This window comes from Rattus rattus, chromosome 4 (assembly GCF_011064425.1).
Source record: "Rattus rattus isolate New Zealand chromosome 4, Rrattus_CSIRO_v1, whole genome shotgun sequence".
NCBI lineage: Eukaryota > Metazoa > Chordata > Mammalia > Rodentia > Muridae > Rattus > Rattus rattus.
The window spans coordinates 48196968-48215396 of record NC_046157.1 but is presented as its reverse complement, the minus strand read 5'-3'; the positions used below and the strand labels follow the sequence as shown (position 1 = coordinate 48215396).

General features: G+C 46.4%; 1 protein-coding gene across 1 annotated transcript in view; it reads left to right on the top strand.

Annotated features, from left to right (window-relative positions):
• Positions 1-14178: 14178 nt before the first annotated feature.
• Positions 14179-18429, top strand: part of Pcp4 (Purkinje cell protein 4) — a 59488-nt gene continuing 55237 nt past the window's right edge. Inside the window, exon 1 of the mRNA XM_032900362.1 lies at positions 14179-14303. Coding sequence (XP_032756253.1) covers positions 14295-14303 — 9 coding nt within the window. The 5' untranslated portion in view covers positions 14179-14294. The remainder of the gene's footprint in view (positions 14304-18429) is intronic.

Below are 18429 nucleotides of genomic sequence, written 5' to 3'. Positions count from 1 at the left end.
CCCATCTCTGTGTAGACACTCCAGTAACCCACCTCTGTGTAGACACTCTAGTAACCACCTCTGTGTAGTCACCCCAGTAACCCATCTCTGTGTAGACACTCCAGTAACCCACCTCTGTGTAGACACCCCAGTAACCCACCTCTGTGTAGACACCCCAGTAACCTACCTGTGTAGACACCCCAGTAACCCACCTCTGTGTAGACACCCCAGTAACCCACCTGTGTAGACACTCCAGTAACCCACCTCTGTGTAGACACTCCAGTAACTCACCTCTGTGTAGACACTCCAGTAACCCACCTCTGTGTAGACACTCCAGTAACCCACCTCTGTGTAGACACCCCAGTAACCCACCTCTGTGTAGACACCCCAGTAACCCATCTCTGTGTAGACACTCCAGTAACCCACATCTGTGTAGACACTCCAGTAACCCATCTCTGTGTAGACACCCCAGTAACCCACCTCTGTGTAGACACTCCAGTAACCCACCTCTGTGTAGACACTCCAGTAACCAACCTCTGTGTAGACACTCCAGTTACCCACCTCTGTGTAGACACTCCAGTAACCCACCTCTGTGTAGACACCCCAGTAACCCACCTCTGTGCAGCACCCTCTAAAGCGTTATGAATTCGTAGCATTGTTGCTCTGGCCTTTTCATGTGTAAGTTGTGTGACTTGGGCACAGTGGTTGTGAGAATAATGACTTCCTCAAACCTATGTACTGATCCTTGGAAATCATGAGCCATGTGGCACAATGAGAGAGGGAATTTACTATTATAAGTACATGAAGGATTTGGGGGTGGGCAGAGGTCCCTAGGTGGTCCAATGTCAGATCCTTTAGTGATAAAAGAGAGGCCAGAGAGGTCAGGAGGGATGAAACAGCAGAAGCAGAGGTCAATGAACACAGAACAGAGGCCAAAGAATGGGGATGGCCCTGGGAAACTGGATCTGGTTTTGCTCTCTGTACCCCCTGCTTGGGTTTATTTTCATTCATATGAATGCGGTCCTGTGCCCCAGACTTGTGGTGTCTGGGACTCTATGAAGACACTGTGGTAAGGAGCTGACTTGTGCTGGCCTGCTATGGCTCCAGAAGGAAACTAACACACAGTTTGCTGAACTAAAGGAATGTACACATTTAAAGTGGAGCCACTTATGCCTAGATCCTACAGGGATGAGTGTTTTATGAGTGTGTTTTAGAAACTAATACAAGGTATCTACTAGCTGAAGCCGCTCTGTGGTACCTGGAGCCGCTGAGTGACTGATTGATAACTGTGGGTTTCCATGGTAAATCCCTTCTTGGCGACCCTGGGAATCTCATCCTGAAGTCAAGCAGGCCAAGGAGAGGGGCTGCTATGCCTCAGGTAAGTGAACCACAGAGGGCTGTTATGAGCTGCTCTTCAGCCTGGTGCTTCTGGGGTAGTGGCTGCATTAAAAGTTGGAGATTTTCTGGCTACTGGGCACAGATTTGGAAGGTGACGTGACCTTTGCCCTTCTTTCTTGCTTTTCTTCCTACACTATGAGATGAATGTTCTGCTGTGTGGGTCTGCAGGGCCCATTTTCACTATCACATTGGTGGTAATGTTCTTTAGCGGGATCCAGCAACTAAAATGGCTTAAGCTAGTCAGTCACATTAACAGGAATACATTTACCACTCTTTACGCTAACATTTTTACTCTTTAAATAGTGAGAGTGATAGGAAGCATTTTGTGGGACATCATTTTTAGACATTATGTTTGCTTTCGTTTGGGAAGATTTTAGCACAGTTTCCCAGATTTTCACTGGCATATGTACTAGGGCCGGAGAGCAGTAATTATCTAGAGTTCTTTTGTATTCCACTGTGCAGTGCCTTGTCAGACACGTCACTGTCAACATCCAGAGCTGTTTAATTCCGTCAGCCCCCTCCCCGCCCCTTCTCGGTCTTCTACTCCTCAGCTCCTCAGCTAGACATTCAGACTTCACAACCTCTCTCCCAAACCTTTGCCTTGCCCATTTGCCTGACATAACCACGGATCCTCTTATGAATGAGAGAACGTGACCTTTACAACATAAGCCAAGAAATAAAACATCTTTACTTTGGACATAAACATTATGTTCCTGGAGGCAAAGAGCGGGGCTACCGACTCTGGGGAATGGCATGCTAACATTGTGGGTGTCACAGCAAAGTTGTGTGTTCACCCGTGTGTTTTCAGACCCTGTGTGTTCATGTATACATGTGGACACTTTCATGCCATGGTGAGTGTGTGGTTAGGGGGTAACCTCAAGTGGAGGGTTTTCTTCAACTTTGTGTGAGACAGAATCTCTTGTTCACTGGTGCACATGAGTTACTGTCCCATGAGCTCCTGAGAATCCCCCTGTCTCCACCTCTCACGCTGCTTTAGAGTGCTGGGATTACATATGTACTGCTATGTCCAACTCTACGTCGGTCTGGGCGTCTGAACTTAGCTCCTCAGGCTCGCATGACAAGTGTTAAACTGGAGGAGCATCTCCCCAGCACCCTTCACTGGTACTTTTAATATCAGATCATTTGGACACACACACACACACACACACACACACATAAACATGACACCACACACATATACATAACACAACATATACATACTATATACACACACACATAACACAGTACACATACACATAACACACCATATACATACCACACACACATAACACACCACACATACACCATGCCACATACAGACACATATAGTGCACCACACCACACACACATACATACACACACACAAACACACATACATGCATACATAAACATGACACCACACACATATACATAACACAACATACACATACTATACACACACATAACACAACATACACATACACATAACACACCATATACACACCTCACACACATAACACACCACACATACACCACACCACATACACACACATATAGCACACCACACACACACACACACACACACACACACACACACACACACACACACACACACCCTAATACTCCTGAATAGATATTCCCTTTGCTGTGGGTTGAACATGAAAAGTCCTTCACAGGCTCATGTTCTGGAACACTTGGTAAAGTTGTTCTGGAAAGCTTTGGAGCCCTTGGGAGATGGAACTTTGCTAGAGGAAGTGAGTCACTGGGGGGCAGGCTTTGAGGTTTAAAATCCAGTGTGGTCTCTGCTTGCTGATGGCAGACACAGCATGGCCATAATCCTCAGTCCTCTGCCTCCGTGCCTCTGGGCCACGACGGACTGTATCTCTTCTTAAATCCTTCCTGCCCTAAGTAGCATGTTTTGTCACAGTGACAGGAAAGGGACTGATATGCTCTGGGTGCCAGTGAGTCCAGTCAAGTTGTCACCTGTGCTGCTTTATAGGCATGCTCACACAGCTTTAGCCTTAAAGACAAACCTAAGCTCAAGGGAGGCATTGAGAGCTGCTGACCACGGGATGGTACGTAATGTTTATTTATTAGTTGAGGTACATTACTTTCCAGAACCATGCTACCTTCTCCACTCTGATGGCTCAGGCTATGTGGCAAGTGTAGAGGTTCTGCCAACTGCCCAACAGGTGTAATTTTGGTGGGCTCACTCTGTCAGCCCCCATGCCAAGATGCCATCTGTACTTGCCCACTGTGTCCCTTAGCCCTAGCAGGGAGGATGATGATTTGTACCCCTCTTTGCACCTGAACTCTTGTTACTCAGTTCCATTTGAACTGAAGCAGCTCATGCAGTAAGGGGAGGCTCATGCCCTCACATGTCTTGGAAAGTGATACCTTGGAAGGTTCTGGAAGGTCCTTCTCAGTTTTGTAGGAGTTAATGACTGCTGGAGAGGAGACTCTGACAAGCCTGAGTGGAGAGAGAACATTCTTTTTTTTCCCCTCCCCACCCTCCCCCCATTGCCACCCTCCCCCCAACAATCCCGTTCACTGGGGGTTCAGTCTTATCAGGACCCAGGGCTTCCCCTTCCACTGGTGCTCTTACTAGGTTATTCATTGCTACCTATGAGGTCAGGGTCCAGGGTCAGTCCATGTATAGTCTTTGGGTAGTGGCTTAGTCCCTGGAAGCTCTGGTTGCTTGGCATTGTTTTTCATATGGGGTCTCAAGCCCCTTCAAGCTCTTCCAGTTCTTTTGAGAGAGAACATTCTTATAGAGAATATTCTTATTGTTGATTTACCTGTAAGTAGGGATGAGAGCCCTGAGGTGTGGCATCCATGAGCCGTCACCTGTGCTGTGGTAGGCTTTTCAGTGACACCTTTTGAGACCTCTCTGCTCATTAAATAACTCCTCATACATATTCCTGCCAGTAACCCTAGTGAAAACTGGCCAGGTTGGACTTTACGGCTGTCATTACTTCTCTGTGTGGTTCCATTTCTGGGGTGAGTTGACAGCCTTCAAAATGTTTGGCTGTTCTTCTCTCCTGATCTACCCTTTCTCAAGTGAATTATGGCCATTGGTCATTTGAGGAACGATAGGAAGTGCCGTAGTCTCTGTGATGGCAGACCTTTTGACTAACTGCCTCGGGGTCTTCAAACTGGATCCCACCTGAACACCAGACAAGGAAACTCACCTTTTCTTTTGTGTGTATGAATTTTCTCAGACAAATTTATTAATAACAACAGAGGAAACAAAATCTTTGGAAAAGAGTTTTAATTTTATTCTCTATTCTTCTTTCGTACAACACATCCTGAGCACAGCTTCTGCTCTTCCCAGTTCCCCATCCCCACCTCCCCTCTCCCACAAATCCACTCAGCTCCCTGCTCCATTTCCCCTCAGAAAAGAGCAGGCTTCTCAGGGATAAGTCATCAAATCAGGCACAAAGCCTCACATCAAGACTGGGTGAAGTGAGAAAAGGGATCTTAAGAGCAGGCAAGAGTCAGAGACACTCACGCCCACTGTCAGGGGTTCCCCCAAAACACCAAGCCAGGAAGTCTACCTTTTATTTGTATGGCTTGGTCTGTCTCTTGACACCCACCTGTGGTTTCTTGTATAAATTCCTGGGGATCTCTGTAGGCATATTCTTATGGATTGTTGTTCCCCACCTTGGTACTGTTGGCATTTTGAGCCAGACAGTCCTCCTTCTGTTCCTTTATCTCTCTCTTTCTTCTTATGAGTATTACATCTGCAAGTACACATGTGCATTGGGTATGTGCCTGGTGTCTGCAGAGCCCAGAAAAAGAGCTTCAGATGTCTTGAACTTGAGTTATGAACAGTTGTAAGTTGGCCTATTGGTGCTGGAAATCAAGCCCAAGTCGTCTGTAAAAGCAGTCCGTACTCTTAATTGCTGAGCCACTTCCACAGCCCCTCCCCCCAAGCAACCCTTGATTGTGAGGACATTGTTGAATACCACAGAATAGTTTGATAGCATCTCTGGTCTCTGTACATTCGATCTATGTAGGACCTCGGGTCTGCTTAGGTTTTGACAACTGAAATCATCTTCTCTATGAACAATTGAAGTGTCCCCAGTTGTTGCAAAAATCCCCCAGGGAGGGCAAAGGATCCTTTGCCCCTCCCTTGAGACCTACCAGTCTTGACTCCTCGCTCTTTGTGATGGCCACTCACACATCTCACTCTGTGGGTGCTGTGCTCTGTTAGAGTCTACTAATAACTGTTGGCCGCTGTCTCAGGCCACTCTCTGCCTTTGATCTTCTGCTTATTTGAAAGGGTGCGTCAGCTCATTTTTGACGGTTGACTGTTGTCACCTGACTTTTGTTATTCTCAAGTTTTTTTATGCCTGTTGCCATCAGGAAGCCAGCTCTGCAGTGGCCTTCCCTCTATCCCAGTCCTGACTCCAGAGGTCAGAGCCCTGGGAGTCTCTTGAGAATATGGCTCTTTCCCAGCACATTCCTATGGCATTGGAGGAGACCCTACAGCAAGCTTTTGAGTCTGCTCCACAGAGAATGTTTGCCAGTTCTCTAGAACCTCTGGGATTTATTCTGGACCTTCCCCCTACCTTCTGAGGTTTCTTTAACCTTGGCATTAGGAATTTTCTTGTGGAGATCGATATGCAATCAATGACTCCAGGGAACCCTTTGCAAATATCTGGAACTCCCTCTGCAGCTGTCTTTGTCGTTGGTCTTTCGACCCACAGTTTCCCTTGTGACCCTGGTGAAGGGGATGCATTCACCATGTTTTCTAGACTTACTGACCCATGACAGCAGCGTGCCCTCTGCCTTTATGCTGATTTGGAATGGCTCCCTTCAGGTGCCCATTGTCCTCGTGCTTTTTTCCTCCCTTGAGGAAAATGTCAACCTCACTTCTGCTGCCTGGGTGCTGCCCATGACCATGGATGGGTCCGTGTCCTGCATTGGGTTGATATCCCAGATGCAGGATCTGCCTCATCTCTCAGCCCTTGTTACTCCTTGTGGGTGTGTTTGCCTGGAAAGAGAGAGGAAGTGTGGGTAGACTGCAGAACGATGTGGCAAGGGTGTTGACTCACAGCCACAGGCAAATGATAGGTGGGATGGGGCAAGTGGAAGGTTGGCCTGACCCTGAAGAGCAGTTTCCTCTCATTTCCTGTAAAGGTTTTGGAGCTGCGTTGAATGGGAGAGTTGTCTTGAACTGGGACAAGAGAGCCAGGCTTTCAGGGGAGAGCCACCTTCTCTACATGGCACAGTATCTTGCAGGCAGCAACGTGTAGCTGAGCGTAGTCTCTGGTGACACTGAACTGAGAACCATTGCTGGTGTTGTCAGCAGCCGAGAGAACATGTCCTTGATATGTGAGGTGGGAATTGAAATATCTGCCACAGAGTCCATGGCAGAACCTGGCCTTGGCTGTGGATCAGAGGGTCTTGTCAGTTTGGGAGGCTGCAATAGGAGACTACAGTCAGGAGGACAAACAACTGGAATTTACTGTCTTCTGATGCTGAGGTCAAGGCATCAGACATCATCTTCCCATGCCAGCCTTGTTACTCTGGGCATGTTTGTATCTCAGTCTCCTCTTGCGCAAAGACACCAGCCATATTATTGGACCCAGCTTGAAGACTTGCTTCATCCGGCTCATCTCTTTAAAGTCCTGTTTTTTTTTTTTTTTGTTTTTTGTTTTTTCTTTTTTTTCGGAGCTGGGACTGAACCCAGGGCCTTGCGCTTGCTAGGCAAGAGCTCTACCACTGAGCTAAATCCCCAACCCCAAAGTCGTGGTTTTAAAAACTGGTTCATTTGACATATGAACTTCAGAGAAATGCATACAAACAGGCGCTGTCCCCAGCACCAGGCGGACAGGTTGGTGGGCTGTGAAGAGTGGACTGGAGGCTCTACCTGTCCCATAACTGAGACACGGCAAATAATTAAAACTCAACAAAGCATGGTTTTGTGAGCTTCCAGGGATGCTGGGGATTGGGAGTCCTGCCAGCAAGCCCACAGTGAAGCCTTTGGCAAATGCCACTGACCTTTGTGTCACAGAGAAGGCTACACGGGTGACAGGCTGGTTCTGTGAGCATCCCAGACAGCCCTAGTCTCCAGGAGAGGCTTGCTCAGCTAATTGGGCTGAACTCGACTGCAGGTCATAAACTGACCTTTTCTTCTATAAACATGGAATAATAATTCAAAGCTGAAGAAGACAGGGGAGACAGGTGAGTCTGCTGTATGGGAGCTTGGAAGAGAAGCCATGGCCCTCTCCCTCAGCTGCCCTTCCACCTTCTCTCCTGATCCTGGTAGCTTAGGAGATCCTGGTAGCTTAGGAAAGAAAGAATGACTCCACCTAGCATCAAAGTGGGATGAAAGTGTGAGGGCATAAAACACCCAGGATTTTAAGTAAGAGAGCCATAGAGGAAGAGAGAGGGCAGAGGAAGGAGGGATGGGGGAGTGGAGAGAAAAGGTGAAAAAGATGCTGAGAAAGAGAAACAACAAACCCTTAGTAACTGTAGTGACACACACACAGACACACAGACACACATGCACACATTATACAGAACAGTCACATAAATGAGACCAATAATATGTGGGGACCCAGCACTGAGCAGGACAGCAGTGTGCTGGACCACACCATCTGCTACCTCCTCACAAGGCCATAGCCTTCTACTTTGCTAACTGATTCCCTCATAAAGGCAGCAAAACCCAATAAACCATGGTCTGAAGTTCGCTTTGCTAGAATTAAAAGAGAAGTTTTGGAAAGCAGGCTTCAAATCAACAGCATAGAGATTTTTGAAAGCCACTGTTTATCATTTGCAAAGAGAAAATTCTTACATGTCCTTGGAAGATGTGTCTCCAGTTTTCTTTCTTGTGTTAGCCTTCACACTAGGTGACTGCTGGAACGTTTATGTGTTCTGAAGTCATGTTAGGTGCCTGTTTCTTGCTGGGCTACGTGACTTATAAGAACAGTAGAAGCATGGCCTCTCTTTCAGATGGTGTAAAGCCCAGGTGGAAAGACAAGACTCACAGGCGGTGGCCCCATTGGTTTGTCATGACCATTGTCACTGCTTCTAGGAGAACACTGTGGGGTTCAGAACCAGGGAGACCGCTGGCATGGGCCCGATGACATCCTGCAGATTTGGGAGCCCGTGGACTACTGTCAGGGTGGGATGCTGGGGCTCACAGGTTGCAGAGATGCACAGGACTGTTCCAGAAGGTGACTGGGGAGCAGCCAAGGCAGGAAAAGGAGAAGAGGTATCATAGAAGCTGGATGCCACAAGCCAAACCCTGCTGCAGTCCTTTTGAAGGATATGTTGTACTCTTTGTCAGTACCAAAGCTTCCTGTGTAGGGGTTAAGAGTGCTGTATGGGCACATGGTGGTATCTGGGCTGTAAAATGTGAAGACGCCAAGCAACAAAGACAGAAGTAGGAGGGAGACTGGAGGAAGCTTCATTCCTTCCTTCCCCCCTCCCTCCCTCTTTCCCTCCCTTCTTTTCTCTCTGCTGATTGAACCTGGGGCCTTGCAAACATCAGGCAAGGCATCTACTCTGTTGAGCTACACCTTGACCCCCTTTCTCCTTTTTATTTTGAGACAGAGGCTCACTAAGTTGTCCAGTTGGCTTCGAAATTGGCAGCCTCCTACCTCAGCCTCCCAGGAAGTTGGGATTACAACAGGCTTGCAGGTAGCTAGGATTGCATGAGGTCTGGCTTAAAATGGGCTTAAAAATCCTTCTCTGCTGTATTTCTGAAGAATGATGCATTTGGCATAAAAGCCCACTCGAAAATAGAGTATGCTTATAGTTCCATCAATTTTGTGGCCCATTTCCTCAGGCAAGAGCACGTCTTTACTGCATGAGTACACACACACACACACACACACACACACACACACACACACACAGTTTTCATAAGCTATACATTATAAAAACTGACTATATTTAACACAGCAAAGGCGAAACATGACCTAAGATGTAATACATGTAGCTATAAATCTGACTCTCCTGAAATTCTTTTGACATTTATTTCCCAGGTCAATTCAATATACTTAATTCATATATGTATCTATCTGTCTGTCTGTCTTCTATCTATCTATCTATCTATCTATCTATCTATCTATCTATCTATCTATCTATCTATCATCTATCTATCTTATCTATAAATCTATCATCTATCTATCTATAATTTATATCTATCAATCACCAATCAATCTATCACCTATTTATCTTATCTATAGTTTATCGTCTATCAATTATCTATCATCTATCTATCTATCTATCTCTCATCTATCTATTGATAATTAATCTATCAGCAATCAATCATTTATCTATCTATCATCTATCTACAGTTTATCAATCTATCATATATCTATCATCTATGAATCTATCAATTGATCTATCTATCTTAGGTTAACAGAAACAAAGTTTTAATGTTTCTGTTTTTAGTAGAGGATCGGATACTTTGACAAAGTCATATACAAAACTATTTGTCACACCATGAATTTAGGTTTCAAGTTCCTGGCTCCTGTCACATCTGCTGTATGATGTGGTGCTGGGTGATCTGTGGGAAACTGTGTGGGGAGAAGTCAAAGCTGATTGAACATCCACGGGCTCCCCATCTGCAGAGGTAGATGGCGTTGTTTGAAGAACCGTTGTACCTGAGGGGGTGGCTGGCTTTTTTCCTTGTTTCTATTTATGTGCAGCTATCATAGTGTAAAGGGGACCCAGGGATGGTGGAAGTGTCACAGAGAGTCCTCTGTAAAGACTTTGCCATTTTAGACAAGGAATTTGAACAGCTGTAGATTTTGACATCCATTGGGAATCCTAAAATGCCTCTCCTTGGATGCTGAAGGACATCAGTATAAAAAAGCAAACAAGAACTAAAATGACCCTAAAAGAGATGTAGGGGCTAGGCAGGGGTGGTAAAAGAAAGTCTAGAAGGTTTGGGTAGAAGGAATGGTGTGTGTGTGTGTGTGTGTGTGTGTGTGTGTGTGTGTGTGTGGTGGTGTATGTATGTATATGCATGCGGATAGATATGTGTATGCATGTGTGTATGTGTATATGTGTGCAAACCTGTTTATGTATGAGTTCTCATATTTGAATATATGTGTGCATGTGTGTGCACATGAGTTTGTGTCTATCCCTTATCACTGCTTCAAGTGGTTCTCAAATTTAACTGCTTATGAGAGCCACTCAGAAAGGTTAGCCCTAGCCCTAGTTAGGCTTAGTCCTCAACCCTAGCGTCAGAGATTCTGAGATGTTGGCTGTGGTGTTCTTTTAGTCTCAGATTGAAGGGTGGTTTTCCAGGGGCCCCACAGCCCAGAAAGTCCCACTGGCCACCTTAGAAGATGGTAGCTGTATGCTCAATGCTCATTCACTCACAGGCAAGTTCCTCCACTTTCACAGGTGCCAGATTGTGCGTGGTGTGTGTGTGTGTGTGTGTGTGTGTGTGTGTGTGTGTGTGTGTGTGTGTGTCTGTCCATGTCTCAAAGACTATAGATGCAATTGCATACTTACAGGAGGCAGCTGTCCTCTGAGGGAGGCTAAGACGCCCTCCAAGTGGCAAACCGGCAGGACGTTCCTCTACAAGGAGCTCTTCTGTTCTCTGACAAGTCCCTCCAGGGCCCATGTCACAAAATTGAGTATGAGAGCCTGCCAAAACACAGTGCCTGTCATAGTAATTCTTTACTGTGATAAGACAATATGACCAAGGCAACTTAGAAAAGAAGTGTGTATTTGGAGCTCGTGGTTCCAGGAGGTTACAATCTGTGAGCATCGTGGTAGGGAATACGGCACCTGACAGACAGGGATGGTCCTGGAGCAGTGTCAGAGAGCTCACATCTTGAGACAGAAACTTAAGGCAGAGAGAGAGAGAGAGAGAGAGAGAGAGAGGCAAAGAGAGAGAAAAAGTGAGAGAGAGCAGAGAAAGAGAGAAAAGAGGAAAGAGAAACGAGAAAGCGAGCAAAAGAAAGAAAGAAAAAAGAAGAGAGAGTGAGAGAGAGGAGGAAGAGAAAGTGAGAGACAGAGAGACAGACAGAGACACTGGGAATGGTGTGGGGTTTTGAAACTCCAGTGACACATCTCCTCCAACAAGGTCACACACCTAATAAATTTCCCAGTTGGTTCCACTAACTGGGGACTAAGTATTCAAATATATGAGCCTACAGGGGCCATTCTTATTCAAACTCCCACAGCAGCAAGCTTACATCACAGACACTGAGGATGGATGTTGGGGATCAAGGTGTTTCATTGACAGCACCCTCTGTGGTCCCTCCTTGGTTTGTAGATGGCAACTTCTCCCTATGTCCTCCCAAGGTAGCTCTCTGTCTGCTTAAGTCTTAATCCCATGAGTATATTAGAACTTTTGGGCTAGACCATCTTAACGTGATAAGCTCTATGAAAGACTGCGCCCAAACAGCCATGATCCAAACTCCTGGGGATTAGTGAATTGGGAAGTAGTGCCCCAATTCAGGCCATGACAGCTCCTACCTTCTCTCCCATATTAATCCCCAGCAATTGTACATTTGAGTAATCACAGCTGCAGCCCAGCCTGGAGTGCCCAATCGAGCCCTTTCTCTTGGAATCCTAGCATCTGTTTCCTTCTTCCCAAGCTCCAGGAAGCCACAGGCACACATACATCCTTTTGTGTGTTAGTAGGAAATTCAGACCTGCTGCAACATTTGGTGAACAGGTAAAGGCTGGCTCTTGATGATGTCTCTGCTTTTCTTCTCTGCAGGAGACCAGGCTGTAAAAACCCAGATAGAACTTTTTCAAATTTGCACGGAGGGGTCGTGTCCTCTACCATATGGTGCCTGGGGCTCAGATTTCCAAGTCAGGTATCTCCTGGGAGGAGGGAGCGGTGGCATCCTCAGAAGCTACACTGTTCTCCTCTGAGGATGAGTAGGCTTCTGTTTATCTGGGCTGTTTGCACATCAGTTAGCACTAAGGTCTTGGGTCTACTTCCAGGACCTGGGGATACCTTAGGACATCATAATATTGAGCTTTCATAAGGGCAAGTTGGGAGCACAGAAGGGATTAGGAAGGAGAGGATGAAGAAGATGTTGTCTTTATGTATATGGTTGGGACATGCAGCTAACATGTATGTGGTATACAATATGTACATGTAATACATATGTATGGGGCATACATGTATGCACATATTATATACCGTGCTGTCCACTCTGTGAAATATGCATCCTGGTGAACATCCAGTGTTTCTACTTAGAAGGCATGTTGTCTGTGACAGTGGCCCTGGGTTAAGAGGTTGGGCACCCATAGGTGCTGTAGGCTCTGGTCTTCTGCTTCCTGTTCTCATGCACATGTGTATACTAGAGCTGCTGGCCTATCTGTTCTATTTGGAGACACATAGAGGATGCCATGATGTTAGAACTGGGAACAGAAAGCTGACGACTTGGAGAGGAGAATGCAGCTGAGCTGAGAAGAGGGAATCAGTAGACAGGGCTATCATGCAGGTCGTTCTGGGTACAGGACATGCTAGGATAGGTATTGTGGGCACTAGGAAAGGTTGTGGGGGGCTTGAAATGGTCTTGCTAATTAAGTTGATGTTCACCAGGACCAGCTAGGACATAAGCGAATGCTTCTTGTCTAGCAGACGCCACACTTCCCCATCTCCCAAGGTCTAGACTGATAGAAAAAAAAAAAAGAGCAAGGTCTGAAGTGAGGGGGATAAAAATAGAGCTGCTTTCCTCAAAGTCTAGTTGGGGCAAGGAGAAGAGACCTTTTATGGGGTCCTGCCCCTAGGTAGGGCTATCACAACCCCTAAGTGAAAAAAGCTGTTTTCCTTCTTGTTGCTGCCAAGTAGGATTCAAGTCTATTGAACTCCAAAGGTCACAACACACAACTGTTCATGTTTGTCCTTCCACCCTAGGGTCCAAGCAGACAGACAGATGGGGTGGACTCTAAACAGAGGATGGTCAACTCTAAAGTCTGAGTCTGGTGCACCCAGAGGTGAGTGGGGAACAGCTAGGAGCCCAGAGGGACAAGAACTACTCCACACAAGGCTTCCCATTGCTCTCCATTGGGAAACAGAACCTGTCAATTACAGACACGTAAGATCTAGTCCCAGAGGGTGTGAGTCCTGCACCTCTCAATCCATCAACAGAGGCAGTCCTGTGGCAGTCTTGTGCCTGTGACTGTTATGTTTCTCTTTCCTTTAAATTAAAAAAAACAAAAACAAAAACAAAAGAAACCTTCTAAAGCAACAGGTCTCCTTGTGGCATTTCAGACATCCTGGGTTTCAGTTGGCCGTCCCCACCCCTTCTTCTTGACCATCTCTTTGCCCTGCTTCCTCATTTATGCCTTTCTACCTTTCTACAGTATTCCCTGTCCAATCTCATATCACAGGTCTTATTTTACCTTCCCCACCCCCATACCTCGAACCCCTCCCCCCTCATTCGAATAAGCATTCAACATTTAACAAGTGGAAGTCAGGGCCTCCATATGAGCAGAGACATCTGTCCTTCTGAGTCTGGCTTACCTCACTTTCTGTAATGTTTTCCATTTTCTTCTACCTGCTGCAAATGTCCTGATTCATTTTTTCCCCCTCATGGCTTAAAATCTTCCATATTGCAGCTTAATTAATTATCCTTTTAACTGCTGGTGGACATCTAGAATGATTCTCTTTCCTTGCTATTGTGACTTGAGCAGCCGTGAAAATGGAATGAGCAGTATCTCTGCGGTAGGGTGTAGAATCCTTTTAGGGTGGATGCTCCGGTGTACAGCAAATTCCTTGGTCCCTGCTACGCAGTTCCACTGTGCTCCACTAGGTGGCTCTTTGCACTCTCGGATGTCTGCAGGCGTTCAGACAGGTGAATGCATCTCATTGGTTGGCGGAAGGCATGATGCCACCCAGCAGCTCTTTTTAAGAGAAAAGCCAGGACCAGAGAAGCAGCCACCCCTGAGCATTGCCTTCTGAGCTGTTCTGTGGGACCAAGCTGCGGAGTCAGGCCAACATGAGTGAGGTAAGCAATCCTTGCCTTCACACAGGGAACTGTGGAGTGAGAAGGCTCTGTCCCTGTGGGATTCTCAGAAACCCAAAGGGTACCTAGTGGGGCTGAGGGGTAAATGGATCTTGTTATAATTTGCTTTCAGCATAGACTGTCCTGATAGCTTGGTTTGAATGCAGTGTAGAAATTTGCTAAGTTTGCAACTTCTGAAATTAGTCTTAGAAAGAGAAAGGGATATAGGTATATTGTTTCTGATCTATGACTTTGGGTTTTGTACCTCTGAAGAGAGAGCCAGTTATTTGATTCTCTCACGAACATTTGTGCTTTTTCCAGGGAGTGTGTCCTCACGTGTTTCCTTGGGACACAATCTGAATGTTAGCAGACAGTGCTAGCCACCTGGGAAATCCAGTCTCAGAAGAGAGGTGGGGAAAGGGGTGAGGATTTATGCTGGGGTGCAGCGCCTGCAGAATCATTGTCTGTGACAGGGCTTGCTGCTAATCAGTTAATCAGAGCCCTGGGAAACATGTGGGGTCCAAGCTTGAGTGTGTGTGTGTGTGTGTGTGTGTGTGTGTGTGTGTGTGTGTGAGAGAGAGAGAGAGAGAGAGAGAGAGAGAGAGAGAGAGAGAGAGAGAGAGCCTCCTGAGGGCACCAGGGGAGTGTTGTCAGAAGGGCTCATTTTCAAACCCAAGACCCTTTTCTGATTAAATGTATATAGAACATATTATGCTGGGGCAAACTGGTGGCTTGCATATTTTTCTTTTAAAAAGAGATTGTAATCTCTCCCACAAGAAGATTTGGGGTTATACAATGCTATCCCCTTTCAACGAGAAGCCCAGTCAACTCTTGTTTTCATTTCCCCTCGGTTGATACTTAGTTACTTTGAGAGATCTGTTATCTTCTTTGTATTTTGGTTTTTTTTTCTTAAATGTTTGACAGATGGGTGATCTTTTTTTGGAAGTCTAGAGTAGAATTAACAACTTCGGAAATCAAATGCCTCCTGGCGGCTCCTCTCCCCTCTATGGACGGCTTTGGATACAAACAACAGGCAGAAGGGCAAGGTGGTGCAGCACCCAGGCACAGGACTTGGGATAGAGCCAAGAGCTTGGGGGAGGAGGAGGGTGGATACGGGCTGGGAGATGGGAGTCTCCTGGCAACCCTGGGAACAGAAGCCACACTGACAGCCATTGGTTGCCTCATGGTGTAAATGTTGAGAGCAGTGCCAAGCACTCCCACACGTGTCCCCTTCCGTGAGCCTCTCCATACCCTGGGCAGCCAGTGACAGAGGAGGAAACTGAGGCACAGAGAAGTAGACCAACTGATTCAAGACCATCATCCAGATCTGGGGCTAGCCTTGTCACACTGAAGTAGTCGGTACACGGGTGATTCCTGGTGCTGTTCGAATGCATGTGGGGTTCCTTGAACACCTGGAGAGGGAGGGGCAGAAGGAGGTAGAGAATCCAGGGAAAGGAAGCAGGGCTCTGAAGACCAAGGGCATTGAGGACAAGATCTCTTTTCTTTTGCCTGTTGGGGAGGGGCTTTCTTCTGGGTTCACTAAGATTTTAGAAGCAGGAGGCTTATGGACTCCTTGCCTTGCTTACAGGAAGAAGGGAATGGCTGTGTGGACAGCTTTTCCCATTCAGAACTCAATGGATTCTCATCAAGGAGGGGCCTAGAAACTGCAGGCTCTGCAGACGGACCTCACACCAGGGACCCTCCCCTGTGTCCAGTCATCGATCTGAGACAGCGTCTTATCACTCATTCCGTGCTGAGGCTCATGCATAGAGAAGTCCTCCAGTGCCTCTCCTTGGACACCCAGCTGAGCAGATGACTGTGTGGGTCTCCAGGGAAGAGCCTTGTCCCAGAGTTCAAACCACAATTAGGGTCACAACCTCCTTTCTGTTGACCCTGTAACTAGGGCAGCCTCACACTCCCTACCCTGCCCCCAACTGTCAGTGACTTAGTGTCACAGCCAGAGTGTGAATTCCCTAAACCCTGTGGGTAAAAGTCCCTAGGATGAAGACCCTGCGTCTGTGTCCCCTGTCCTTCCACACCCCAACTTCTCCTTGCACCAAGCTTGGCTTCTCATTCACACCACTGCCCTGAGCTCCCCCTGCTGGCCCATCTCCAAGTCCCTGGCCGCCATTGTTCTTTGGAAAAGAGACATTTCTCCTTTGACTAAAACTTAAGTCTGCTTTAAACATTTAATAAAAGGGACAAGCAGCCAAGGTACTGGGGAGGGCACCAAATCCCAGAGGTTTTCTTCAGTTGGATGAACTACAAATGGCTTCCAGGGTTAATAACTCCTAGGCAGGATTGGAGCACATAGTCAATAATAGGCTTATATGAATAGCTGTTGGTCACAGCAGAGACATTGATCTCCCTCTGTCCTCAGGGTTATTCTGGGCTGGGGCGTGTGTGTGTGTAGAAATTCCAGAGTTATCTAGCTTTCCGTTGAGTTAATGCAAACTTGGGCAGGGCAGAAAAGACCCTGAAAGGCCAAAGGGTCCCTGGGGTCAGCTCTGCACTTTGGGGACTTTTGGCCTTGAAGGGGAAAGAACAGGAAACCAGTCCTGAAGCTGGCTTTAAACTGACAACTTAATGCAATGTGGTTTTCATATCTCAGAACCAACCATTATTTATTTAGTTCTTCTTCCTCTTCTTCTTCTTCTTCTTCTTCTTCTTCTTCTTCTTCTTCTTCTTCTTCTTCTTCTTCTTCTTCTTCTTCTTCTTCTTCTTCTTCTTCATCATCATCAGGGCAACGACATATGGTCAAATAGAACAGTTTAAGTACAGTAAATGTTTGGTTGGAAATAAAGTCCAAATTTAGGGCCGTGTGAGAGCCGTGGCTGACCGGGTACATCTGATTTTCACACTCGTATTACAGTATGTCAGATGTGCTTGGAGCAATCCAGGAGATGGACTGGGATCAAAATGTAGACTTAAGTCTAGTAACCACATTTGAAATTCTCCCAGCAAAACCCAAGGTTATGAAGCGCCATTCGCAAAGAAGAGGAGGATTCCTGGGAGCAAGTCTGTCCTAGTTCCTCACCTGGGGGTTGCTTCTAAGTGCCTTTTCAAAAACCCCAACTCAGGAGAGCTACAGATGAGATTTTAATGGAGCATGAATTTAAAACATGACATGAACTATTGCCATGTTTGGAAAGTTACGGGAAAGCAATCAGACTACATAATATATTGGGCAACAGCTGTGACGTAAACACGAGACCCTAAGCCTTCCCAGAACTCTGTCCTGGGCTCTCTGCTTGTTTTGACTTAGGTGATATGGGTTAGCCCAGCATCAGGAATGAGGATCTTTGGTCCATGTAGACATTGGCCACAGTGAAAAGACTATGCCAGGTAAAGACATGGTTGAATCAAGATAAAAGACGTTCAAGAGCCTATGTGTGCACACACATATGTATCCCAGGCACCAAAACAGATCTATTGCCTCTCACCTGAAGACCGTCGTCGTCTTATAGGAAAGAGGAAAGCTGGGACTGACTGTTCCCCACTTGCATACTAGGGAAGATGGATAAAAGACGCATGGACTTTATATTCAGACATAGATACTGCTTAAAAATATCATGTAACAGAGGTTTGGGCGTCACACAGTGTGGAGAGTCAGAGAGATGACAGGAACCAAGGTGAGAACCAGTGCTATAGTGGGCTCCTAGGACCCCACTGCTGAGGTGAACTGGAGTTTAGTGCTCTGTGTGCATGGCTGGGTCTGTGGAAGAGCTGAGTAGCTCAGACAGTGGTTAAGCATGGATTCTGAAAGTTACAGGCAACTGTGGTGTTTCCAGGAGAAGGCCAAATGGCAATTTGATTTCTTATGTAATTCTAACCTCATTTAGGGGAGCACATGACCTAGGAATGACCTAGTGAGACCCACTTAGAACATTTATTACCATGCCTTATTTGTATAAAGAAATAGATTTCGCACTGTCATTGTCAAATTCGGACTTTGTTCATGTTAAGCCACACACTGGTGGACGTTATTCTTCCTCTAACTGGGAATATTAAGACTTGCTGGGTTGTGATTACAATTTAGGTTCCGAGGTTAAACACAAAAGCGTGCTTTCAGGCCTGGTAATCATAATGGATTGTCATAAAACTCGCCTTCCCAGTCTGCATCTCATTA